The sequence below is a fragment of the Stenella coeruleoalba genome (genome assembly GCF_951394435.1).
Source record: "Stenella coeruleoalba genome assembly, chromosome: 9".
Taxonomy (NCBI): Eukaryota; Metazoa; Chordata; class Mammalia; order Artiodactyla; family Delphinidae; genus Stenella; species Stenella coeruleoalba.
The window spans coordinates 23,652,827-23,679,832 of NC_137155.1; the positions used below are offsets into that span (position 1 = coordinate 23,652,827).

The 27,006-nt window shown below is 36.1% G+C and overlaps 1 protein-coding gene across 1 annotated transcript in view; it reads left to right on the forward strand.

Annotated features, from left to right (window-relative positions):
* Positions 1 to 15,474: 15,474 nt before the first annotated feature.
* The window catches only part of LOC307191509 (uncharacterized protein), a gene marked incomplete at its 5' end in the record, with an annotated part of 194,915 nt that continues 183,383 nt past the window's right edge, over positions 15,475 to 27,006 (forward strand). Inside the window, 4 exons of the mRNA XM_079931636.1 lie at positions 15,475 to 15,653; positions 15,869 to 16,120; positions 16,163 to 16,343; positions 16,486 to 16,855. Coding sequence (XP_079787762.1) covers positions 15,475 to 15,653; positions 15,869 to 16,120; positions 16,163 to 16,343; positions 16,486 to 16,855 — 982 coding nt within the window. The remainder of the gene's footprint in view (positions 15,654 to 15,868; positions 16,121 to 16,162; positions 16,344 to 16,485; positions 16,856 to 27,006) is intronic.

The following is a 27,006-nucleotide window of genomic DNA, read 5'->3' on the forward strand; positions in this document are numbered from 1 at the left end:
TTTAATAATCATTAACTTTCCACAATTTATGAATTATTATTCAGGCGTTTTGCTTTGACCTTTCCTTGGTCAAATTGATACAATGGTCATTTCACAACATATTCTATTTTCTGTTGAAAGATAAGTAGAAAACAGTAGACAGGAAGTAATGTATCGTTAATAGTAGTTAAGTTTTGAGATACATATAATCATCTCTAATAACTATATTATCATTTTGTTCAGAAATACCTTCATATAAAATTTCCATAAGCTTCATGCTAGCTTGCATAATCTTGAGAAAATCTGTCAAATATTTAGTTTAAGAGTGGAATTAGGCAATAAAAGAGAGTCTAGATAATTCCAGTTCTATAAAAGAGAAATGTTTATTCTTCCTGTCTACTTGAACCCACTTGACACGCAAGTTTGTTATAGTATGTCTTTGGGAATCAACAAAGTTGTAGTACGTCTTTGAGAATCAGAGAAGAAATCTCCTCAAATTATGTGCATAGTATCTCAATATTGAAGCTGAATATTTGGTGAAGCATATTGAAAAGCATCATATAGTATGCTTCACCAAAGCTGTTTGACCCAAAAGATTTTCCTGGTCAGATTGGGGAATTACTTTATAAACTAAAGACCTATTGGCCCCTGATTTCTAACTCTTATGCAGAAATCCTGATAAATCTCTACCTGATTCTTTATCACCAAAATAATTTCTTTAATGTATTTTTTGTTTATTAATTGAGTGTTCGGTCTAATATAGCAAACATTCTTGCTCTGGAATCATATAATCTGGGTTTGTTTTTCAGTACGGGATACATACTGGTTGTGAAATTTTTAAAATATTATATCATAGAACTTCAAAATCCTCATCTCTCAAGGGAGATAACTATGTTAACCTTGCAAGTATTCGTATCAATAAACTGAGAAAGCAAATATGAAATACTTAGCGAGTGGCTGGCATATTAATGCAAATTCCACATGGGATAGCTAATCTACTTATTGTTTTATTTTCCCCCTCAAATCAGCAGTTATTAAACTTTTTGATCTCAAGACCTGTTTGCAGTGTTCAAAATTCCTGAACACTAAAGAATTTTATGTGGATTATAGCTGTTGATATATTTAAAAGAAAGTTGAGAAAATTTTATATTTATTAGTTCATTTGAAATAACACTAAACTGATTAAATATTAACATAAATAATATTGGGTTGGCCAAAAGGTTCTTTCGGTTTTTAAGTAAAAATAAAAGACACATTTTTCATCTTCACCAGGAACTTTACTGAACAATGTATTTACTGTATTGTTCCACTACCTTCTGCTGTTTTTCACGTGACTTCATAATTCCATCTCCCCAAAACTTTTGATCTTTTTGAGCAAAGAACTGTTACAGGTGCCTTTTGCAGTCTTCCAGGGAATTGAAATTTTTTCCATTAAGAGAATTTTGTAAAGGCCGAAATAAATGAAAATCTGAACGTGCAATGTCTGGTGAATACCACGGATGAATCAGAACTTTTCAGCCAAGCTGTAACAGTTTTTGCCTGGTCATCAAAAAAACATGCGGTCTTGTGGTAATCTGATGGAAGATTATGCGTTTTTTATCGACTAATTCTGGACACTTTTCGTCGAGTGCTGCTTTCAGTTGGTCTAAATGGGAGCAGTACTTGTTGGAATTAATCGTTTGGTTTTCCGGAAGGAGCACATAATAGAGGGCTCCCTTCCAATCCCACCATACACACATCACTTTCTTTGGATGAAGACCGGCCTTTGGTGTGGTTGGTGGTGGTTCATTTCACTTGCCCCACAATCTCTTCCGTTCCACATTATTGTACAGTATCCACTCTTCATCGCCCATCACAATTGTTTTAAAAATGGAATGTTTTCATTACATTTAAGTAGAGAATCGCAGGCGGAAATACGGTGAAGAAGTTTTTTTTCTCTTAACTTATGTGGAATCCAAACATCAAAGTAATGAACATAACCAAGCTGGTGCAAGTGATTTTCAATGCTTGAATTGGATATTTTGAGTATGTCAGCTATCTCCCACATGGTATGACGTTGACTGTTCTCAATTATTGTTTTGATTTGATAGCTATCAGCTTCAACTAGTTTACCCAATAGTGGAGCATCATCCAGGGAGAAATCTCCAGCACAAAACTTCTCAAACCACTTTTGACACGTTCAATCAGTCACAGCACCTTCTCCATACACTACACAAATCTTTGTTTTGCATTTCAGTTGCATTTTTACCTTTCTTGAAATAATAAGGCATAATATGCTAAAAACGTTGCTTTTTTTCATCTTCAATATTAAAATGGCTACAAAAAAATTCACCAATTTTGATGTCTTTTTTTAAATGCACACTGATATGACAGCTGTCACAATACAATCTAACAAAACTGTTTTGAATGAAGTTAAAGATAATTAAGCACTACTAGAGCCATCTCACAGAGAAATATGAATGAACTTTTTTGGCCAGCCAAATATTTGCTACAAAATGAAAGATATTTTCAAAACAATTTTTAAAAGGCAGTCTGCTGTGATATGTTTTATTTGTTGAAATTTATGAAGAAAATCTGGCCTCACACATATGCACAGTTAAAAAAGGATATTTTAATCTTTTCAGTAAGGGTAGATATTTTCTTGATTCCACACAAAAATTCCACAAATAGTTTCTAAAATGTTAGTGGCAACCTAGCTAAAGTTTAGTTGCATGGTGGTAAAGAAACTAAACTGAAACAATATCAATAAATATTTCATATTCTGTTATATTAAAATCTACGGCCCTATCTTACATTGTTATTGGATTTTATTGGAAAATATTGCATCACTGAGATTTGTAGATCTTCCAAATGTTGAAACATTTCACTACTGTATTAATTTGCTACGGCTGCTGTAACAAAGTACCATGAACTGGATGGCTTAAACAACAGAAATGTATTTTCTTACAATTCCAGAGGAAGAAGGCCAAGATCAAGATGAGGGCATGGATGGTTTCTTTTGAGGCCTCTCTCCTTGGCTTTTAGATGGCTGCCTTCTCCCTATGTCTTCACACAGTTTATCCTCTGTGTGTGTTTGTGTCTTAATCTCCTCTTCTTTTAAGGACATCAGGCATATTGAATTAGGGTCCATTCTAATGAACTTATATAACTTTAATTACCTCTTTGAAAATTCTATATCCAAATGTCGTCATATTCTGAGGTAATGAGGGTCAGGAGTTCAAAGTATGAATTTTGAGGGGACACAATTAGGTCTTTAAAATTATCCAATATCAAAAATCATATTTGTTAATATTGCCTAAATTTCATCAGTTTGATTAGAAGGAAGAACCTGATAGCTTTGTGGCTCTTTATTTGTTAATCAAGCAAACAAGTCTATATTTCAGTGTCTCACAGTCACGAATCTCTAGCAAGTTTTTACACAGTTCCTAGTTAGTCCCTGAAATATTTTTAACAATTAGACATGATTTGTAATTACCATCATTTCTCCCTTTGTTAAGGTTGCCCTATTTCAATGGCTGCTTAAGAAAGCTTGTGGTACTTAAATGCTAATACCTGGCACTTCTTTCCTTCCCTCCCTCCCTCCCTCTCTCCCCCTTCTCTTCCCTTCCCTTTCTTCCTTTCCTTCCTTTAGAAAAGGGGTCTTTATTGGACCCCTACTGTTTCCTCTAATAAACCTATGAATTTTGATATGCTGATGCTGTTTGACTGTTTGGTTGGTTACTCCTCCCTTCATTATACATACATGAGCTTTCTATCTGAAACTAATAGGAATTTATTCCTTTTCCTATAGAAATTATTTCTTTTCTTTAGGAATAATTACAGAAAAAGGGAAATTGACCATTCTCAAGTTGTCATTTTAATTTTGTCCCCCTTTCTCATCTTTTCAGCAAATACATCAGCATCAGCTAAAGAGGAAAGGGCAGCAGATATGGGGTGCTGCACATTTGTCTCTGCAAAAATGAAAAAGCTGAGAACTAATTTTGACAAATTTAATTGCAAATGATTCAGCCTCAGCAAATCAGATAAGAAAAAAGACAAACTTTAATTCTGACATGGTGAAGGATGCCTTTTTATGACACAATAAAGTTGAAAATAAACAGTACTGGACTAGGTGTTGACAGCTAAATGTTGCTAATGTCCAGAATTTCTCTCTGGGCACAAGGCTTATTGTGGTACAACTTCTAGACTAGGGGTTTTATGATGAGAGATATTTTGGTTGCCAAAAAGTTCAATCTTCTCCCCCATCCACCTTCCCCTGCCACACACACAGTCTAAAGTAAAGTAAATACGGAATAAAGAATAAAAATGGATTGGAGTGGGATCTAGATAGATCACTTGTCTCCTTTCTGCACCCCACTCCAGTAGATATAGGGAGCTAATAGCCTATTCTGATTAGAAAAAATATATTATATATGTCATAGCAACATACATAGAAACTTACACTTTTTTGTTGTATTGCCCCTTAAGATCATGGTAAGGCTTTAACAGATTCCTAACTGCTCACTTATCAGAACTATCTAATGCCTTCAGTTCAACACTGAGCAAGGGCTATTATATCCCTCAGGATTAAAAAAAAAGAAGAAAGGAAGAAAAGAAAAAATAAATTGATTTGATCAGAGTTGGACATGAATATTTGAGATCAAAGCCTTCAATAATTCTTTCAGGATGGAAATACTAGAGGCTGAATTATTTGACTGAATTCAACTTTGATGTACTATGCTAACTGAAAAATGTTTATTCTCCTTTGCTTTTACTAAAATAATCAATACCGTAAGCCACTGGTTCATATATTTCAAGAGGTCAGGAATTCCCTGTGGTTTTTAAAATAAGTTTGAATAATTGTTTCTTAATAATGTCTAACTTGAAGACAGATATATCTCCTTCAAGTTAGGTACAATAAGCAAGTATAGGTATACTTTGAAATAAGAGTGGTCTTAGAGACATAGAATTTGATATTCTTGGAGACTCCATAAACAAGGGCTATGATAGAAGAAGAGAAACTAAAATGTTATACTGATAAAATAAGACAGTTGAGAGATATATTGAGTACAATATTTTTTACTGGTTTTGCTCAATGTGTAAAGCTTATATACGGCTTCAGACTTTTATCCTCAACTAGCTGTATTCCCCATACAGAGGAAAGTATTTTCTAAATTACTTTTCATCTTACATAATTTTGGGATAATTTTTAAACTAATATTTTAACAGCTATCTATATATAAGTACTTCACATAGAATACTTTTAATTCTCCCAATGAAATTATAACATAGATATTATTTATTATTTAAAGATAAGAAAACTGAGACTCAGAGAATATACATTGAAAGGGAGGTACCTGACTAGTGAGAGAGTAAACTGTCTAATCCTAATCTTGTTAATCGAAAGCCTTTTATGCCATGCTGCCTTTCAAGAAGACATGTTTCAGTGAATATGTTTATGAAATTAATATAATTTATCAACAAAGATGGAGCTGGAGCAAAAGAAAGAAAGAGAGGGAGGGAGGGAGGAAGGAAGGTAGAGAGAAAGGTGGGGAGAGGGAGAGGGAGAAGGGGAGAGAGAGAGAGAGAGAGAGAGAGGAAGGAAGGAAGGGAGGAAGGGAGGGAGGGACGGAGGAAAGAAAAATAATTTCTATAGGAAAAGGAATAAATTCCTATTAGTTTGAGATAGAAAGCTCATATATATATATATATATATATATATATATATATGTATAAGCTTTTTATATGCATATAAAGGAGGGGGAGTAACCAAACAGCCAAACAGCATCAGCATATCAAAAATTAATATTTTTATTAGAGGAAAGAGTAGGGATCCAATAAAGATCCGCTAAATTTGTTTTAAAATTGAACTACTGGTGTGTGTTCAATACACTGGTGTCACTTTTTTTTTTCAATGGTATTTCTATTTTAACTCTTCTAACTTTCTGGATTAAGAGTAGAAACCAAACTAGAGTTTGCTTCCAGAAATAGCAATGGAATGGACAGTTGCAAAATTTTGGTGCTATCAGCAGAGAACATACCAAAAATCACATGGATAAGAATAAAATTGTTTGGATGAGTTTCTGTCCAATGTGGAAAGTGCAGGATGTTAAAAAATAACTAAGAAACGTTTTAATTTTGTTATGAGAAGTAGAGTGGTAAATTTTTAATTAAAATATTTCTTCACACTCCTAATAATTCATAATATTCCTAAGCATTCATAATAAAAGGAAAAATATACCATGTTGTCATCTTACCTTACCAGTCAGTCTTAATGCATATTTTAACACAGTGAAAAACAACCCTCTTTTTCATGAGATTTAATGTTAATATAAAGTAATATTTTGAATGATAAGCTAGAAGGTAGACCCAAGTAGTTTAAAGAGTTAATGGATTTTGTTTTTCATTTAAAATTTGAAACAAAAATCGTTTGTGTAATGTAACAAAATTAAAGATGTTAACTTCTAAACTAGGTGTTTTTTTGTTTTGTTTTGTTTTTTGTGGTACGTGGGCCCCTCACTGTTGTGGCCTCTCCCGTTGCGTAGCACAGGCTCTGGACGCTCAGGCTCAGTGGCCATGGCTCACGGCCCAGCCGCTCTGCGGCATGGGGGATCTTCCCGGACCGGGGCACGAACCCGTGTCCCCTTCATCAGCAGGCGGACTCTCAAACACTGTGCCACCAGGGAAGCCCCTATTAAGGTGTTTTGAGTATCAAATGTGTACGAAGAATTTTTAGGAAGTGTTCAGCATCGCTTTTTGAAAAAATGTTAGGTAATGTAGTTTTCCTTATTTTCCCAATTGATAAAAAAGTATCAGAGAATTCAGTGACTAATTCTCCATAGTAAACTGTCTAAGGTTTAAGTTATCTTTTTTGTGTTGTACATATTTTTAGGAACTGTTTCTTTCCTGCTGCCACCTAAGTCATTATTTGACTTTTATGACATATGTGTGTGTATGTTCATTTATGTGTGTTTATGCATTATATATATAATAATAGTTTGTGTCTGCAAAAGTATATTTAGGATAACTTTCAGACTGTAACAATATAATCCCAACATCATATTCTTCACTTTCCAGAAATTCTACTCACTAAATGATAAGCTTTTCAGAAGTATTTTGTGAAGTGGCAAGAAGCCAGCAGCTATATATACATATATATATATCTCAAGATTTATGATAGAAATGATAAAGTTAATCATGTGAGACTTTGTTACGTCAGATCCTTAGATATTTAGAAATATATACATTATTGATTTAAAATCACTTTCTTTACAGATAATTTCTTAATATGGAATTATTTCATATTTCAATATGAAAATATTGAAATTCATATTGAATTTTCATATGAAAATTTTCATATGAAAATGAAATTCATTTCATATGAATTTCATATGAAATTTCATATTTACAATATGAAAATAATTTCAAATATGAAATTATTTCAATATGAAATAATTATTTCTATGCATACAGTTGTTAATGGTCTCTACCAAAATGATAAAAGAGAGCTGATATATGGGATAATATATTTGATAGGAACAAAGGCTAAAAAAATACAACTACATAATAAAAACCAAATAAAAATTTTTGCATTTTAAGTATTTTTTAAACTATTTTTAAAATCAGAGTACAGCATTATGAAAAATTTTAAAGTTCAAAACTATACTATATTCCTAATGTTTTTCATTGTAATAAAATTAATACACATCCTTTTTGTCATATTGGCTAATCAGAAGTCCATATTAAACTTTCCAGAGAAAATTTCACATAAGAGGTTGTGAATGTGGCATTTCCAAAGACCAGTTGTTTCCATTTATTTTTATATACAACCCATATTTGTGACTTGAAGTCATTCAATTTTAGAATTTACTGTGTACATTTTCAATTCCTGGCTACCTCACCATATTTAATCATGATTTAGTTTTTAATTATCATAGAAAATGTAAAAAAACCAATTATACAGATGTGGTTGGTTTGTGTAAATTTCTCTAAGACAAGCAAAGAATTCTCAGATTTATTTTGACTTGCTTTATCCATTCATTCTTTAATTCATTCATCAAACCTACAGCAAATATTTATTGAACAAACTATGTAGAAGTTCTGAAAAGAATTTCAATTAGAATTTGCTTTTTGTTTTTTTAAATTGATTTTACTCTAGTCAGCTAAATCACTAATTTTTGACTATGTAAATTCTCAAATTAATTTATGTACTTAAAAATGATGAATCATGGAGCTTGTCGAGAAGTGACTGTCACGTTTATATTTAGGGATATGATTTTTCTTTTTAAAAAGCTATTGCTATTTTTAGTTACTTTGAAAACTGAGAAGAGTGCTAATACACTTTATTTAAATTAGGTTTTTTGTTTGATCTCTTTCCTTTCTTAGACATTATATTAAATTCTGTATTATATTTTTTATAAGCCAGGATATACTTACCATGACAAATATATATTAAAATTTCATTTCACAATTCCCACCCTCAACAGAATCATTTAAAGCCCTCTGTGTAGAAGTCTAGGAGCAGACAGAATAGTGACCAAGCCCATGTACTGAGAGATTAGATTTCATTATTAGTATGTCTGAACTTTATTATCTTAAACAGTCTAACAATCTATAAAGTCACTTGTATTCTTTGTGATTTTAATTTGTAGTGTTATCCAAAATTAGGAAAATAATTTTGTTTTTACTTTGGAGTCTAATTTCTTGATAATTTCTTTGTATGAAATGTCAAGGAAAGAAATATTGGAAGTTGCAACAGGTCATACTGTCTCATGAAGAAAGAGGTTAAGTGCAATGAAATCTTTTTATTAGCAAATGTAGGAGCAAATGTGCTTCAGAATTAATGCTATAGAAGTAGATCCAAAAGCATACTTCAATTTCCTCCTTATCTTTTCCTTTGATCATTGCCCAAGATAATATCAGAAGTAACTACTATATGAAAAATAATTTGACACCTTACTGCCTCTTGGAATTAGTAGTATCCTATTAACCTTACTCTAAAACGTTTTCCATGTAATTTATTTACTAACAATCTATTTTTTTGGTTTCAAACAGTCACTCTATTAAGGAAAACCTGCCTGTTTTATCAAAGGAGTAGAGTAAATTTCTCAAAGGCCCGTGGCAAAAATCTCTTTTACAATTTGGTCACTAGCTCTGATTCCTTCATGACAAGTCACATTTGTTTTAGCCTTTAAAAATAAAGCAAGGAAAAGCAAAAACTGAGGTAAAGAGGAAGGGTAAGATGAGGAGGAAAGAAGTCCAAAGCTTATATTATCTTAGTCTACTACCATGATTTACTTATTTCAAAAAGAGTTTACCTGGTAAACTATCTAGTAGCATGCATACATGCATGCATGTATACATACAAACAGACAAACAAATGGTTTGAACAACAAACATTTCACAATAAGAAAGAAATAGGAAGAAAATGTTTAGAATCACAGTAAATCCTTGTGTAATAAGTAAAAACTTCTTATTCTCCAGTCAAACCAACTCAAAAGTTAGAAAAATGACTGGCCAAAATCACTGAAAGATGTGAGAATTTTGTCCTTTTTTTCAGAAACTAAAATATGTAGTTTTCACCCAAATATAAAATAATAATAATCTCCTCCATTTTAAAGTGAACTTTAAAAATTACACTAATTTGTGAGTTTAATTACTATGATTATGATAAAAGCTATACAGTTTAAATAATTGTCTCATATTTCTACTTTAGGCTTCTAGATTGATCTTGACTTTCTACACACCTTATTTGGAAAAGTGTGAACTTTTCACTGTAGCATGTATGTTGCCTCATTCTGTACTGTGTTTGTTTTTCTGTACTTTTCTCATTATAGATTTAACATACTATGGCCTGTTGTCTAGGAATTGGTATAACTAATTCAGTGCTCAGAAAGAGTCATGTACATGGTACCAATTAATATAAATAATATATCGGAGGAACTGACTACATTTAAAGGATGCCTCTACTAAAGCGACTTACTCTAAAGCTGTTTTAATGGATGGATGATGGCACTTGAAATGCTGATCTAAAGAACCTCTTCAGGTGGATCCACCACAAACCCCACTATAACGAAGAAAATGTAAAATAAAACCAAGCCCTTACACTTAGTTCAAGCACAGCATTCAAAATGGATTTCATAAACATTATATTACTTAACAATCATTTTAAAGACAGCAAAATAGTGACTCAGAGAGTTTAAGTGACTTGTCCAAAGCAACAGATAATTAAAGATGTAAGTCTGAAATCCATGATTGTTTTTTCATTGAACTCAACAGTTACAAAATAATTGAGCTCATTTTGAAGCACCAAATCACTTTTTTTTGAAAGGGGGAGTAAGGAGTTAAAGTCCTATTTTTACCTTGTATAAATGTAAATTGCAGTGATGTTTATTAATTCGCCATTCATAAGAAACCTCACAATATTCAGTGCAATTATCTGCTATGAGCATATAAATCAAAGTTTTTCAGTTATGATGGTAGATTCATTTTCGATCCTCTTACTCTGTAGCAGACATTTTGATCAATCAATAAAGCATTTGACACCAATTCTTTGCCCAAACACATTTACACAATCATAAACTCTTAAAGATATCCTTGTGAATTAGCTCTAGGATTTATCATTTGATAAAGGGCCAATCTTTTACTTCTTGACTTTGCTATTTCCCGTCTAGACAACTACAGAATGCTATTTTGGGGGATAACTGTGCAGTTCTTTCAATTTTGTTTTCAAACTTTACAAAATGATGCAGTTGCTTTTCAGCACCATTAACTTTCTGGAGTAAAAGTTTTCTCTAATGATTACAAATATCCATGAGGCAGTCTTAGTCATTCTTTTCCCTGACCCCTATCCCTAGCTCCCTTATCCTTCTCTGCCAGGATACGTCGCCATATATTTTAGATTCTTTCCACAATTTACACTAAGTTTTTGGTGATATGTGTATTAAGGAGCAAACAGATTAGTGTTAAATATCTGAAACCAGAATATTTGCGGGGGGGTTTATCATATTTTCTCCGGTGAAATAAAAATTGTCACATCCTGTAATGCTATTAAATCCTCTAATCCTATGAAATAATACATTACACTAGATGTTTGTGCTCCCTTTTAAAAAGATTTAAAAGTGTAGTAGTATATTCATATGAAAGAACTTTTTAGAAAATTAGATCATAGTAACGTTAAAAAAAAATACTTCATTGTACTAAAAAAGTCAGGAATGGTCTGATACCATTAGAAGAATTAGTACCATGGACCAGGAAAGAGTAATTTCCTAGATTTGGGTGGTGTCAGAGCATAACTCTAGATAGAAGTTGGTTATCTACTTGTAAAATACTTCATTTTAGAACTGTATAAATTTAGATATGTTAGGAAGGAGCGATGATGTTTAAATACATGGATAGTTTTGAATACATGAATAGCTTCTTGGGGGGCGTATCTATCATGCTCCTCACAGAGATATTTAAGCTTTGTTCTATTCAGTTCTACCTTGGCTACTTATAAGTAAATGAAACATATATTTCTGATATGGACTGGTTAATAAACATTCTTTCTTTATAGTTAAACTTGATTTTAGTACTATAGTAAGAGAATTTAATTTCTCTTATGAGAACTCTGTCATGTATACAAATTTTTCCTCAAAGTCTTATATTATAAAAGAATATCAAAGAAAAAACATGTAAGATTTTAATAAAACTTTATATAAAATGTTGGTTGCTTTAGCATAAATGTTATCTGATGATAAAATAATAGTACTCCATTCTAGCCGGCCTGAAAATAGATTAAAATGCAATTAAAAGAGAACTGTGAATATTTTTTTTTTGGAATGGCAACCACCCCATGAACTGACCCACAGTTCTGTATTGCAATGTTTGCTAAAGCAACTACTTTGGATGGTATTACTCATGTTATCTACGGAATGCTAATTATGTTTTTCTTTTAATAATCAATTTTTTATGTATTTATTTTTGGTTGCATTGGGTCTTCATTGTTGTGTGCAGGCTTTCTCTAGTTGCTTCGAGTGGGAGCTACTCACTGCAGTGGCTTCTCTTGTTGCAGAGCTGGGGTCCAGGCACGCAGGCTTCAGTAGCTGTGGCGCATGGGCTTAGTTGCTCCTTGGCACGTGGGACCAGGGCTCAAACCTGTGTCCCCTGCATTGGCAGGCGGATTCTTAACCACTGCGCCACCAGGTAAGTCCCACTAATTACATTTTAAAGAGGAAATCAATTAAATGTAGTTTATACATCATTATTCTCATTTTGTATTTTATTTTAAAAATTAAGTGTATATAATTCAGGTTTTGCTAATATTACCTATTTTTACATATATTTTGGGGCTTCCCTGGTGGCGCAGTGGTTGAGAGTCTGCCTGCCGATGCAGGGGACACAGGTTCGTGCCCCGGTCCGGGAAGATCCCACATGCCGTGGAGCGGCTGGGCCCGTGAGCCATGGCCGCTGAGCATGCACATCCAGAGCCTGTGCTCCACAACGGGAGAGGCCACAACAGTGAGAGGCCCGCGTACTGCAAAAAAAAAAAAAAAAAATATATATATATATATATATATATATACATATATATATATTTTGACACTAATAACTAAACTGATTTTGAATTGCAATTAAAATAGATTATAAATAATATATATGTATGTATATATGTGTGTATATATATATATATAAATTTACTACTTCCTAAAACATTACCTCATAAGGCTCTAATTAAATTAATTAAATGGGAAATGTATATATTTGTATTTGATTATACAGATAAGTGTTAAGCCCAACTTTCTAGGACATTAAAAATGTAACCTTTGAATAGTGTATTTCCATGGGATAAATTAAAATCTTTGGCAATTTTTCAAAATAGAATTTTAAAATGAAGAGACATTTCTCATTTTCAGGTAGCTGTGTTAATATTTCCCATTTTTAAGAAAATCAGTTTGATTGAGTCTCTGACATACATCCTTTTAATGAGGAAATAAGAGCCTCCACATTATAAATAGAGATTCTAGTTACATCCAAGTTGGACTTATTAAATTAGCAAACACAATTCACCCATGTCCATAATATATAAAAGACTAGAAACTTGAACTAATGACTAACAGAAGCAGTGAGTAATCAGCTTAGGCAAAGTGCTGTGATATTTCCCTTTCTTCCTGTGGTTACAATCTCAATACAAATGAGAAGTCCTCCAGAAGGATTTCCTGCTACTTACTCCACTGTTAGAATCTTTCTAAACAGCAGAAATGCACAAGGCCACCTCTGGGGCTACTAGACCAGAGCATATTGAGATAAATTTTGAGCAAGCTTGACATGCATCTCCATAGTCTGGGGAATATTTATGAACAAAGCAACTGGAGTTAAATATCTTCTGGGTCCACAGGACTGGGTAAGGAGAAAGCAGTACAAGCACCCTGCACCCCCATAAGCAACATCTGGCAAAGATGTAGAGTTACCCATTGGCCTAGTGAAAATGCTGCACAAGTGGCCAGGCTCAAACCATCCTGACAGCACCCTATACAAGAGGGTGCCCTGTTGGGGAAAAGGATTCCAGCAATGTAACTCTATGGAGTGTACTTCCAGAAAGTGGGAAACTGAATGGATCTATGACATATGCAGGTACCCACAGGAGCCTTAGAAGTACCCATTAATACAACCAATGAAAGAATTCACATTTGCCTGACACAGAGTGCTCAGATGATAATAAAACCAATCACAGAAGATATCTTCCCATCTTCTCTCAAAATACACTAGAGGAGGAAATGAGACCCAGAAGCAAAGGGTGAGAAGTAGAGAAGAAAGAGAAAAAAAACATGTTTGTCTTCCCACTACCAGTTCCCAAGCCAAGTGAGGTCACAGCTACATTGGTAAGTGGGGAAAAGCTTTCTGTTGTATGTGAGATTTAAGTTTTAAATTAAACCAGACTGGACTTTTTAATACCAAAAGGATTCAGTATCTAAAAATGAGACTTCCTCTTACCAAGGAAATAAATATACAGCAAAAGATTCCAACAATTGAACTTTGTAGCAAAAGATTGCAGGCAAACTAGGAAGGGAGTATCAGAAATGTTTTAAAGCACTAGTATGGAGGAGGGGAAAAAAAGCCACTTTCTTATCTGTAACTTCACTGGATCCAATCCTTCTATTAAAGGGGTTAAATGCATGTCACCTCTCCTCCAGAAGCTCACAGTCCAATGAAGAATTAGTTGTGGGGTTGTTTCAATGTAATGCGAGATGTGAAAAGACGCAGATGCATTCATTAACAGGAGGGGCACCCCATCTAGTGAGCTTGTGAAAGACACTGGTACCTTAAATATGAATCTATTAGCTATGTAACACATGTCAGAGATGGAGTAATGGGTTGTAATGAGTATTCTAGCCACAGGGAGTTCATTTCAGGAAGATTCCTATGTGAGGGAAAATAGGACATTCTGAGGAATTCAGTCCAGTGTGAATATTCCTCTCTGGAGGAACATCTTTCTCCACCTCAAAATGTTTTGTAGAGAGACGTGTGAGAAACCTAAGTGGGTAAGAAGGACCATTAGAAACTAATTCAAAAGACCTGTTTTATTTTGTTTATTTTTCATCTCTGCAAAAATATTTGCTAACCACGGGTAGAAAAATCAATTAACAGATCTCCAAAGCCCTTCGGCAGAGACCAGCCAAGGCTCAAAAAGAAGGTACAAGCCGCAAGTAAAAAGAAACTTGAGGGGCAGCTAAGTAAAAAGTTCACTGGGGCTTCCCTGGTGGCGCGGTGGTTGAGACTCTGCCTGCCAATGCAGCGGACACGGGTTCGCACCCTGGTCTGGGAGGATCCCACATGCCGCGGAGTGGCTGGGTCCGTGAGCCACAACTACTGAGTCTGCGCGTCTGGAGCCTGTACTCTGCAACAAGAGAGGCCGCGACAGTGAGAGGCCCCCGCTTGCCACAATTAGAGAAAGCCCTCGGCACAGAAACGAAGACCCAACATGGCCAAAAATAAATAAATAAATAAATAAATAAAAAAGTTCACTTACTGGATCCAGTGGAAACACTGCATCCTCACCGGCACCATCAGGGAAGTCCAATTGTGTGGGCCAAGCCAGCTCTTCCTTCTCAGGCTCCCCCCGCCAGCATCTTGTTTCTCCCCTTCAGGTGTCGCTCCACCTCTGAGGCGCTATTTTCTTAGGCCGGTGAGGCGGCGGGCAACGAAACCTTCAAGGTGCTCACACCTTAACACTTCCTCTTCCGGCGGGTGTTCGCCAGCACCTGATGCCTCTCCGGGTTGTTCTGGAGCACCTTCTCGGTATGCCTGTAGGCCTTAGCCACTAGCAGTTTTGCTTCATGGTCCATTATCTGCCGGAGGCCCTGACTGAAGGGGCGCCGTTAACTGTGAGGCCCTCCGGTGCCTCGGGGAAGGAGATGGGCTGGATGCTCGGTGCCACACCAAACTGCTTCCCCCCCGGAGTGGGCGGTGCGGGTGACCTTCCTCAGGGTGTCCTGTGCCTGGGAAGGGATCTTTTTGAAGGAGATGGTCCCTAACGACATGCGGCCGCCTAGGGCCTTGTACACCCTCTCTACCAGTGGCTCCTTGGTGAAGAAGGGATGGTCTCTCACAAGCATCGGAGCCAAGCCCAGTGCGGCGTTTGTCTGTGGCGCGATGGCGCCTTTCACCACAGCCGCAGTGTGCTCGAGCGGCCAGCCAAACAAAGCATGGCCTGACTCGTGAAACGCAACCCCCTTCCTGTCATCCTCTGAGAGGATCCTGCTCTTCCGGGCAGCGCGAGAGGGAAAACTCGAGGTTCGCCGCTCGGTCTTCCTGCAGTTCTCGCGAGGCTTCGCTACAGAGCCCGGCTACACCCACACAGCTGAGCCCTGCCTTCAGCTGACAGGCAACGCAGATGAACTCAGCTGACCCGGATCAGCGCCGGCCTTTTCAGGTGCCGCTTGAAAACCTCCTGCATTTCCCGCCGCGTGGGAAGGTCGAGAAGGCTTGTGAAGTCGGCCTGGCCTCAGCAGAGCGTTGTCAAAAATGTCAGTTCAGTTGGTGGACGCCAGGGCTCTGACGTGGTCGGTGGTGCACGGTTCAACCATTTTCACAGAAGCTGGTTCAGAGTCCGCCCCGCCTCCGTGTTGCAGGAGCCGGACCTGGTGGTGGGGCGCTTCTTGACCACGGAGTCAGTCTCCTCAATGTACGCGACTCCCTCCGGGGGAGGGCGTCGGCTTCCTTGAAGAGGCTCCACAAATGCGCAGGGCCGAGACCTCCACAGACTCCGGACCGGCCAGCGCCAAGGAAGGCACAGGCCTCCGTCACTACCACCTTGGCCGGCGGCGTCTTCCCACAGCCCGGGCAAACAGCAGCGCACCTTCCAGAACTTTGGGACTGAGCTGAAGGAAGCACTCCGGGCTCTTAAGGTAATCACAAACCCTTTGACTGCATTCCCACCAAGTCTCTTGAGGCTGACTCGTTTCTGCACCTTGTTGTCCACCATTATGAAACGAGGCATTTTAAGCTGATTAAAAACACTGAATCCTGCCTCCCTCCCCGTCTCTCCAGTCAAATGGAAACAATGCACAGCCAAGCCCAGCGCTGATTTCCCCAAGGCGGAGGGAACATTTCCTAAGAAGCTGTAGGAAACTGGGGGTCCGGGCCTTGCCTTCCGTATTCAGCTTCTCTTCAGCCTCCAGAGTTTCTTTTTTAAACCGTCCATATCTGCACCTGCATTCGGTACACCCAGGCCAGCCGAGGACGCCGAACACTACAGCTCCGGGTGCAGGCCGACTCCCACCACATCCTCCCGGGCACCTGGTGGACCTGTGGGGCCTCGCCCGTGGCCAGCGCCTCGTAGACAAAGTCGGTCCCGGAATGTTGGCCCCGCAGGGGCTGAGGAGTGCAGCGGCTGCGCCGCCACAGCGACGAGGACAAGGTACAGGTGGTTCTCCCTCTCCTTGCGCCTCCTCTTCCTCTCCTTCGTCTTCAGGGCTCCTCCTCTTGGATTTAGCAGTGGCCTTAGTTTCTGCTTCATCCTTGAGGTGTTAAGTTAATAAGTACCATCTAAAAGTTTGTAGAGTCTGACTGGATTCTGGACCAGGTGCTGTGTCAGCAACCATCCGCAGATCCCGTCAGGGGTCAGCGTGAGCTGACGCACTTGCCAGCTCTGCGGGGGCTCGGCCTCCAACGCGGGGGAGACCCGCCGAGGCCTGCAGAGGCCTGTGAAGCGCGTTTGTGTCCTCACCGACCCGCTGAGCCACCTGGGCCCGGTGCCCTGGCTGAGGGCACACTCCCCCTCCCCCACCCCACCCCCGCCCGCCTTTTTTTGTTGTTGTTTGGACTTTAACCACTTCACCTTTGAAGGGGGAGCTATTTTGCATGGAAATTATGTTCCATCAGGCTTCTCCCTTAGAGCACTCCTCAAAACATCATAAAATGTGGTATACTTGTTGTTCTAATGAATCTTCAAGCCTTACTACCTTTCCAACCAAATAGTTGTCTCTGAGCTTGCCTCTTAGAGAAATTCTGGAGCCACTCTGTAAATATCAATATTATCAACCTTCAAATTGTATATACATATAGATGTAGAGTATACTAGTACAAATTTCATTTCATTGACTCCTACTGGTTTTGCATTTTTTTGAAGATTATTTCTTAGTTTCATTTTGTTTTAATGGAAGTACAGTGCAATGAAAACAACTTGATAAGCTTGTGGAAATGATTTAAATTAATAAAAGCCCGTTACATGTTTACTAAGAGACCCAAACACTAGATGTTCAGACTTCCTATTTCTATGTAAGATGTTGATTAATAACAGCTACTGCTTTTGCATCCATCCCAAGGCTTATGAATAACAAGCCTTTTACCTCATTTTGTTTAGTATATGATGCATGGCTTTTGACTCTAGTCTAGGGATTTATTTGACCCACATTGTACAAGTTTTAGAAACACTACTGAAGATTTAGATTGAGTGAATACCCAAGGGCCTAGGTAAACCACTATCTAGATTGAGTTGTTATTTAAATACTATTTAACAAAATTACACTTGCATCACCTGGGAATATTTTGAAGTGGCAGTTTGATGTAGAGGACAGCTACTGTAGGGCTACTCACTTTAATTTATTCAAAGGGAAGTCAAGTCATAAGAGGAAAAAAGTCTCTATATTAAGATAACCATCGCTGCTAACTGGTGATACATGGACGTTCTTTCCTAGGCAGGGTTATTGATTTGGAAAGGACAGTTCTTTTTTTGCTGTATAAGAAAATGAAACTATCAGGGTTATATGTGTGTTTTTACCGCATTTGTAAATTCCGTAAGAAAGGATTGGGCCATTGCATTTTATTCAGAGGTAAAAAGAGAAGGTACATTTTTCTGCAGAGTATACATGTTTTATCCCAAATTATACTTTCAAAGTATGTACAGATTTTTAAATACTAACTGTGATCAGGTCATTATCTAATTACTAGCAGTTTTAATTTTTAAAAATATAATTACCTCATTTGATGGTTATAATATTAACACTTTTCATTTAAGCTGTCACATAGTGGGGAAATGCTGAACAGGATGTGTTTTTCTCTTGGAACACTCTAGGAATGGTCTGCTTGTTCCTTTTTATAACTGTTCTTTTGCAAAGACTGATTAGAATAAAAAAATACGTATTTTACCTGCTGAAAAAAATGGCCGACTATGCTAGTCACATTTAAATATAATTTACCATTAAAAGAAAGCATTTTGTAATCCCAGATTATTGGGGAAAATGTTTAAATAAATTTATAAAAATTTACACTTAAGAAAGACTCAATTCCTAGAATATCATTCATGAAATCTTCAGTAAAACAGCTAATGGCTTTATCATAAATACATTAATAATCTGTACCCAGTAACTACCCATAGTGAATGTTAGACATTCTAGTAGAAAACATGAATAATATGAAACACTGATTTCAAATTTCCAAAGGTCTAAGAATGAATAGTGTTAGTGTTTCTTTGAGATTTTTTAAAAATAAGTTCTTCTCTGGCTGCAAGCATCAAATAAAATTGTATATAAGATTGTACAGAATAATAAGATTAAAATATCTAGTATGTAGTTTTCCTACTCTTAAAGATATTCTTAATTTTTTAATTGCCAGTTCTGCTTAGTTGTTGATTTTTTAAACATGAATATTTTTTAGTAATATTAATTTGACATCTCATAGGCTTATTATTTAAAATACATTTTTTCTCCTAGATTTATAACATGAACAACTTCAGAAAATAAGTAAAATGCATGTTTTATAATAGAATGTATTTCAAGTTGTAGCTTCTTGTAGTGGAGAAAGAGTGCATACTGTTTTCTATAATGGTTGTACCAGTTTACATCCCCACCAGTGGTCTACAAGTGTTCCATTTCTCCACACTTCAGGTACATAGACTTCTGATCTCAAATTTCCAATACCTTATAGTATCTCTATCTATACTATTTTTAGACCCCTCCTGAGTTTTATATTTTCATCCTCTCTTCAAATTGTATTTTTCCAGTGAACTTTTGTAATCATTTCATTTATTCCCATCCTTTTCCCTCATACCATAGATTTTCACATCTCCCATTTGGAATTAACCATTTCCATTTTTTTTTCCCAGTTAAGTATACTGTTTGTGGTTCCAATGTTTTTTTCAACAGACGTGTTAAAGTGAATATAAAAATCCATATGTTCAAGTTGCTCTTATTTTTTTTTTTTTTTTTTTTTTACGGTACGCGGGCCTCTCACTGTTGTGGCCTCTCCCGTTGCGGAGCTCAGCGGCCGTGGCTCACGGGCCCAGCCGCTCCGCGGCATGTGGGATCTTCCCAGACCGGGGCACGAACCCGTGTCCCCTGCATCGGCAGGCGGGCTCTCAACCACTGCGCCACCAGGGAAGCCCCCAAGTTGCTCTTATTTTAGTCTCAATGGATTTGGGGAATTTTTTTAGTAACAAAACCATAATTTTTATAATCAAACATGACCTTTCTAATTAATGAAGTGTCTGAAATGAGCAGTTTGTTTAAAGGAGTTTGTCCTAGGCCTTTTTATTTTCTGATTTATTTTATTGCAGTATAGTTGATTTACAACATCCTATGTCTGTTTTGATAATATTACTAACTTTTAAAATTTCCTTATATAGGTGAAACAGGAATAGAATTACCACAAGTTAATATAATTCTGTATCATGAATATCTGACTAATTTCTTACATATATTTTCTGGATCAGTTTAAGGACAACCTGAGATTGATTAAAAATATATTTTTACATGTAAAAAGGGGCAGATCAAATACCTTATCTTACTAGTACATTATTACTTTTATTTCTATTTTGCGTAAGTATAATAGTATCTTAATTCATTTGTTCAGTCTCTGATTTCCTCCAAATGTTGGTGAAAGGAGCCATGCTCTGGTGCGTCAGTAACATACACAAGTTTAGCAGAGAGATGTATTTCTAGGAACTATGTATGACAGGACATGCCAAGTAATTTGGCAAGGGTGGCTACTGGGCCTTACAGTGTAGATCTGGAAAGTTTATTTCTTTAGGATGATAAAAAGAGCAAGCCAAAATGAGAGGCTATGGAAGAGGAATTTAGAGCAATAGTATGGATTGAGCATCTACTCTGTGTAAAGGACTTCCTAGTTTCTGTGGAGGAGGGCGCCAAAAAAAAAATAAGATTGCTTCTTCCATCTTGAAAGTGATCTAGAGCTGCTTGAGAATAAGAAGCAACGGTAAAAGGGAAAACATCAACAACATAAATTACACTTTCTTAAGTGCTCTATTCTTTCAGATGCAATTCCTATAATGCCAACAAATGACTTGCCAATAATACAATGAAAGAAGCATCAAAAGTCACTCTACTAACTATTCATCCTCAGTCTCTCTTTCCAAAAAGAGAGGGCTGCTCTTCTGTAGGATCTAGAGTTTAAAGCTATGTCCCTAAATTTGAGTATTGCCAGGTATTCTCATTCTGGTTTTTCCTCCAACAATATAGACAGTTAAAATGTGTTTCTAGAAAAAGCTGGTCAGGGATTCACATAGATGCACTTTAAGAAAAAGTACTATTTTGGAGACCATTAAAGGTGTGAATCAGCAATGGAGATATAAAAAGTTGGAATTATTTTAAATGTGATAAATTACTTTAAATGTTCTTTAGGCATTTTAGTGAAATTTTACTTATACAGTTACAGGATGAAAGGGTTGATATATCAACATAAATAACACACACTCTTTGTTCTTAAGTAGCTAACAGTCTAGTAAGAAAGACACCTACATTGCTAAATATAATGCACATGTGATGCATTCAGTTGTAGTGGCCAAGCCATTAAGTCTCATGGAGTGCAGGAGAAGGATTCCTAGTGGATGACACATTTGTCTTAGAGTTACTTGAATTTCATACAGGGTGTGCGGTGTGTGTGTGGCAGTAAGAAAGATAACCCAAAACTCAAGAGAAGATGGTAAGAATGAATGTAAAGTATGATAGCCCATAGTCAGGAAGGTGCCTTTAAAGGATACTGCACATGAAAATAATGTGAACTCATTATTTGAACTCTTGATGTGTTTCTAAATTATTAGAGCAAGGTCCTTTTAAGTTACTTAAGGAAAATTGAAATCTAACTTTTGAGTGTCTCATTGTAGCGTGCTCTCCACCATTCTGTATTCCCCAGACCCATGTGATTTCTCAGATCTTAGAGGCGAATGTCACAGTTATTTTGTTCTCATTTATGTAAACTATGTTAACCACACAGCAATGCATATTTATACTAGTCTGTTTCCTGCCACACAAATCCGCTCTGTTCTCTTTCCTCTACCCCCACTGCTGACATACAGATGTACATGGCTTACAACACATGCGTATACACTAAAGAAAGATTTATGTTTCTGCTTGATGACTAGCTATTAAACACCGCCTTTGGTTATGGGAATATCACTAAAACATACACAGGTAGAACACATTTATATAAAGAGAAGCAATATCAAGTTCAGGAAGTAAATGCTAGAAACTAGCCATCAAATAGGATTAGCTTAGCTTCACTAGAGATTTTTCCTTCATATATTAAGCTTTCTTTGCTTCTGTGAAGATTATTATTTTGCACTCCAAAAATCCAGAACTAACTGAGCAAAATAACCTCCTTGTCTAGACATTGCCTAATAGACCATGGGGAAGGGGGTGGGAGGATGTGGAAGGTTTACAACAGGAGAAATATCTGTACAATCAGTTAAATATCTGCATGATGTGATGTTTTCAGAATAAAAGTATTGCTTGGACTTGACATGTACATGGAAGAGGATTGATTGACTAGAAAGAGTATATTCAAAACAGAGCACATGGCACTTAAAAAACTTTATTTATGAAAGTAGTGCCTTCTTAATTTTGGAGAGACTTGAGTAATTTAGTATGATTAAGTAAGCAGTAGGCACATAAGATAGTGGATTTACAGAAAAGAAAAAAGAAAACAGGCACTGCCTTGCTCTGTTATTATATGTGCACACCAAGTAGAATAGAATACAATTTGCAAGGGTGACAGAGGTTCACCAAAACTACTTATTTTCTTGTCCTTGTTGTTCCAAAACTCTTAATGTGATCAAAAGGATTTTGTGAATACGGCAGGACTTGTATATACCTCATTGGATTTTAAATTCCCATGAGAAGCCCCTTTGTTCTCTTAGAGTGTCCCTGCCCTTGACAAACAACGTAAGACTATAACTACTTTCATATTCTATGCATTTTCCACACTTTTTGTCATCTCTGTGACAGAAAAGTGCATAATAATTAAGGCATGGATAGGCATATCATCCCCTCTCTGATTTCAACACAAGAGAATTGTCTAATAGATTAACTGGAGGACTTTTGTCCTGGAAAACTGGTTAAAAAGTGAGGTGTAGTAGTGTGAGAAAGACTCCATGTTTAAAATACATAGTAAAGTACAGATAAAAGAATATAACCTAAAAGGAGAGGGAAAGAAGAGTGAGACAAGAAATAATGGATGGAGATAGGAGAGTTTGGAGAGTGGATGAAGAATTAATTGGGAGGTGATGACAGTTGTTTCTCGCTCTCTCTCCTACTCTGTGTGTTTGTGTGTATGAATGTAAGAAAGAAAGTAGACTTTTAAGAAAGTTTGTTATGCTGAGTATTATCCCCTTTGGCATTTTTGAGAAAATTCATAAGGGTAACTGACTCTATGTTGGCTACATCAGTAAATACTGTATTTGAGTCTTGTGAAAGATTTTTACCAGATAAAATCATTGCTCTCATACAAATATGAAATGAATGTGTACCAAATATTTTATTTAACTCATTTATTAATAAGGGACATGTAAGATGTTACAAAGGGTAGTTCAAAGGAGAATCAAAGTACTACACATATAGGTAAAGCAAGAATGCCAAAATGAATTTACAAATAGATGCAAAATTGGCTTTTTTCCACAAGATGGAAGGGAAGTCAATTGTCCTGTCACTTGACAATTCATTTGCATATGGAAAATAATAATATGCAGTGCTATGAATTGGTGAAGGTAACCTGCATATGGAAAATAATAATATGCAGTGCTATGAATTGGTGAACATAACCTGGAGGGCCAAGTTAGGACATCTGCTACTCATTTTTGCCCATTTTAAAGTCTTTTACAATTTTTCCTGGCTGTATGTACCAGGTTCATATTGTATTTAAAATTAGAATTTAGGAACCGTGTTTTAAAAATGCCATACACCTATAAATTGAGGAGAAAATGAGAGAAAAGCCAACTTGCTTTTTCATTTTGCAGTGGTTGTCCGGTATAATGACTCCTCAGGTCCTGCCAGTTTTCTAACTTTCCATCTAATAAATGCTTTAATTATTATACTGAAAACTCACATTGGTAAATCTTCCACTTCCCATATTTACCACATCCACACTCTCTTTATCTTCTCAAAGGATAAGTGAAATATCATGTGCATGATCTGTTGTTCTTGTCCCATTGGAATAGAGATAGAAGTGAGAAAAACAATCCTGATAAGGTAAGAATAAGGAGCATTAATTATAGGGGTTTAGAGTTAATTTGTTTAAAGTGAAGTTCTCACTTCCAGATCATCAGTTTCAAAGTATTAGAAAAGCCATATTAATTTGCCTAATGAATGGGTATTGAGCACTAAATGCTAAATAAAAATATAAGTAATCTTAGCACTTGGATGGCCACTAAGTTAAAACTATACAATTGATTTTCTTCTTTTCTGGGAAGCCCTTTAGCAAATTGGAATTAATCATTAATTTTAAAGATAGGTGATAGTTAAAAGTGTTTTACAAATTCATAAGTATCATACTATAAATATATTTGTGGTGCTATGCCAGTATTTACTGATTTTCAATTTTGATGCATGGGACTTGCAATTTAAAGTATTTTAATTAAAGGTAAATTGCGGTTATACCTAAGAAAAGGGAAAGACAAAATTTTTAATATTGTCTGATTAAAGGCTCAGTCTTTTAGCATAAAAGCCAATCTAAACATGTACAACACCATATCATAAGAATGGGTTACCAAACTGTTTCTGGTTTGCTTCATCTATGTTAATAACACTTTGAGCTCAAGTATGATGTATATCCCTATTAAAGTGATGTAAATATAGGAAGTTTAGTCTGAGAATTGCTTGCGTAATTTTTCTTGTTTTGGATTTTGCTAGTACCTAGAAAATGAGATTAGTCACTTCAAAATAGTTTTGTCATTTCCTAGGCTATTTACTGTGTGTAGATATTAAGCTTTGATTTAGCGTTTGTACCAAATAAATCACTGAGTCGATAGGAACAAATTTCAGAAAATGACTTAGTACATTTAACAAAACCAAAAAATAATTTGAAGTGTTCATTTTAATTAGGTTTTTGGATAAAGATTATATTATTTACCATTCTTGCCTCAAATTGGCCATGGAGAACATAAATTTAATGACTTGTTAAGAATAAATTACTGCTATGATTTTCCAAGCAAACAGCAAGTATAGCAACATTATATGGGAAACACAAATTTAGTAGCTTGTTAACAACAAAATACAATACTGAGGCTTTTTTATACTTTGTCCTACATTGAGGGGTTAAAAAAAAGCAATAAAATGGTACAAGTAATAAAATAGCTGCTGCTAAACATCAAATTAGGCTCAAAGAAATATGCAAGTTTAATAATCATCATTAAAGTTATTATCAGGCCTACAGTATGAGAAGTTTGTTGTTTAAACCCTTTGCTTTTAAACTAGGTACCAATTAAAATTATAGCTACAATATAATGCTGTGATTCTGACAAAAACTCACTCCTTAACCAAACGTTAGTCAGACTCCTCTGAGCCCTTTTTTAGACTCCGCTTTGTCCTTGAGCCTTGTGCTCAAGCCCTCCTAGCCCAGTTGTAGCAAGAATCCTGCTAAGTCATTGTAGAGAGAATCCCCACCCTTAATATCTGATCACGCTGGCCTGCTTTCACGATGAATCCTGTTAAGTAGGTTTAGCAAAAATCCCCTCTACCCTTGATGTCTTCTCTTAGTCATTTTCCGTCTGCTGATACCACCTTCCCCAACCTCAGTTCATTGGCTATAAATCCCCACCTGTCCTTGCTGTACTTAGAGTTGAGCTTAAACTCTCTCCCCTTTTGCAATAATTTTGATACCTATAGCAATAGTCTTCAATAAAGTCTTCATTATTATTTAACAAGTGTCAGAATAATTCTTTCTGTAACAGTTGAAAGCATATACTTTTGAGCCAGTGTAAAAATCAAGAAGATGCATTAGATGCCAAACATTTTTGAAAATATACAATTAATTACTCCAATTTTCTGAATCACAATTTCAGTTTTTATTAACATTGTTTAATATTAAAATCTTTTTATGAAAACAAAATCAATAAACATATCTTGAGCTCAAATTTCATATAAATGCATTACTTTGAAAATTTAAAGAAAACTTTGATCTTTTTATCCTAGTTCCCCAAGATAACCTGTATCAACACTTGGTGGATTTTTTAATAATATTTTTCCTTGGAATGCTTATTTTTATTTATTTTTTAAAATAAGTTTATTTATTTACTTTTGGCTACTTTGGGTCTTTGTTGCTGTGCGCAGGCTTTCTCTAGTTGAGGCGAGTGGTGTCTACTGTTTGTTGCGGTGTGCGGGCTTCTCATTGCGGTGCTTCTCTTTGTTGCGGAACACGGGCTCTAGGCACGTGGGCTTCAGTAGTTGTGGCATGCGGGCTCAGTATTTGTGGCTCACGGGCTCTAGAGCTCAGGCTCAGTAGCTGTGGCATACGGGCTTAGTTGCTCCGCGGCATGTGGGATCATCTCAGACCAGGGCTCGAACCCGTGTCCCCTGCATTGGCAGGCGGATTCTTAACCACTGCGCCACCAGGGAAGTCCCTGGGAATGCTTATTTTTCAAGTATTAATTGAATTCCTCAAAGTACCACTGTTTTTCTCTCCATGATTGAGTGATAAACTGTTCACATCTTGTACAATATTTAGTATATATAAAATATAAAAGGGCAGTAATTCTGCTGCTAAAACAAAATAAGCACAAAGCTGATGCTTTATAAAATCCAAACAACACACAAAATCATTAACCGTGAAGATTCCTGGGGGTTTACATATGTGTGTTTGGTGTTGGTGGTGGTAAGAAGAGGATTGGGTAACATTTATATTTTACTTGACATACCTCATTTGATTTTTAATTTTTTAAAAATGACTTTTACAATAAAAATAACATACAAAGTGTAGCACTTAGTATGTCTTTGATCAATAATGATGATAGGGTTTACTCCAGATACCTATTGCCCTACCCACTATATCGTGTCTCTAGAAAAGACATCGTGTGATAATAGGGTTGAATTGAATTGTTTTTTTCCTACTCATCTGAAAGCCTAAATGAAGATACTGTGCTGTTTCCTTCCCAGCACCACTTTTGAACCAGAATACCAAGTCTCCCTTTTATTTTTATTCGGATGCTATACACTTCGAGTCTACAACCTTCTTTATATAATCACTGTTATCATTCAACCCCAGATAAATCACTTGTATCTCTGTGGATAACTTCAGTTGAGTATTCATATGTGTATTTTCCAACCAACTTCAACTGACCTCATT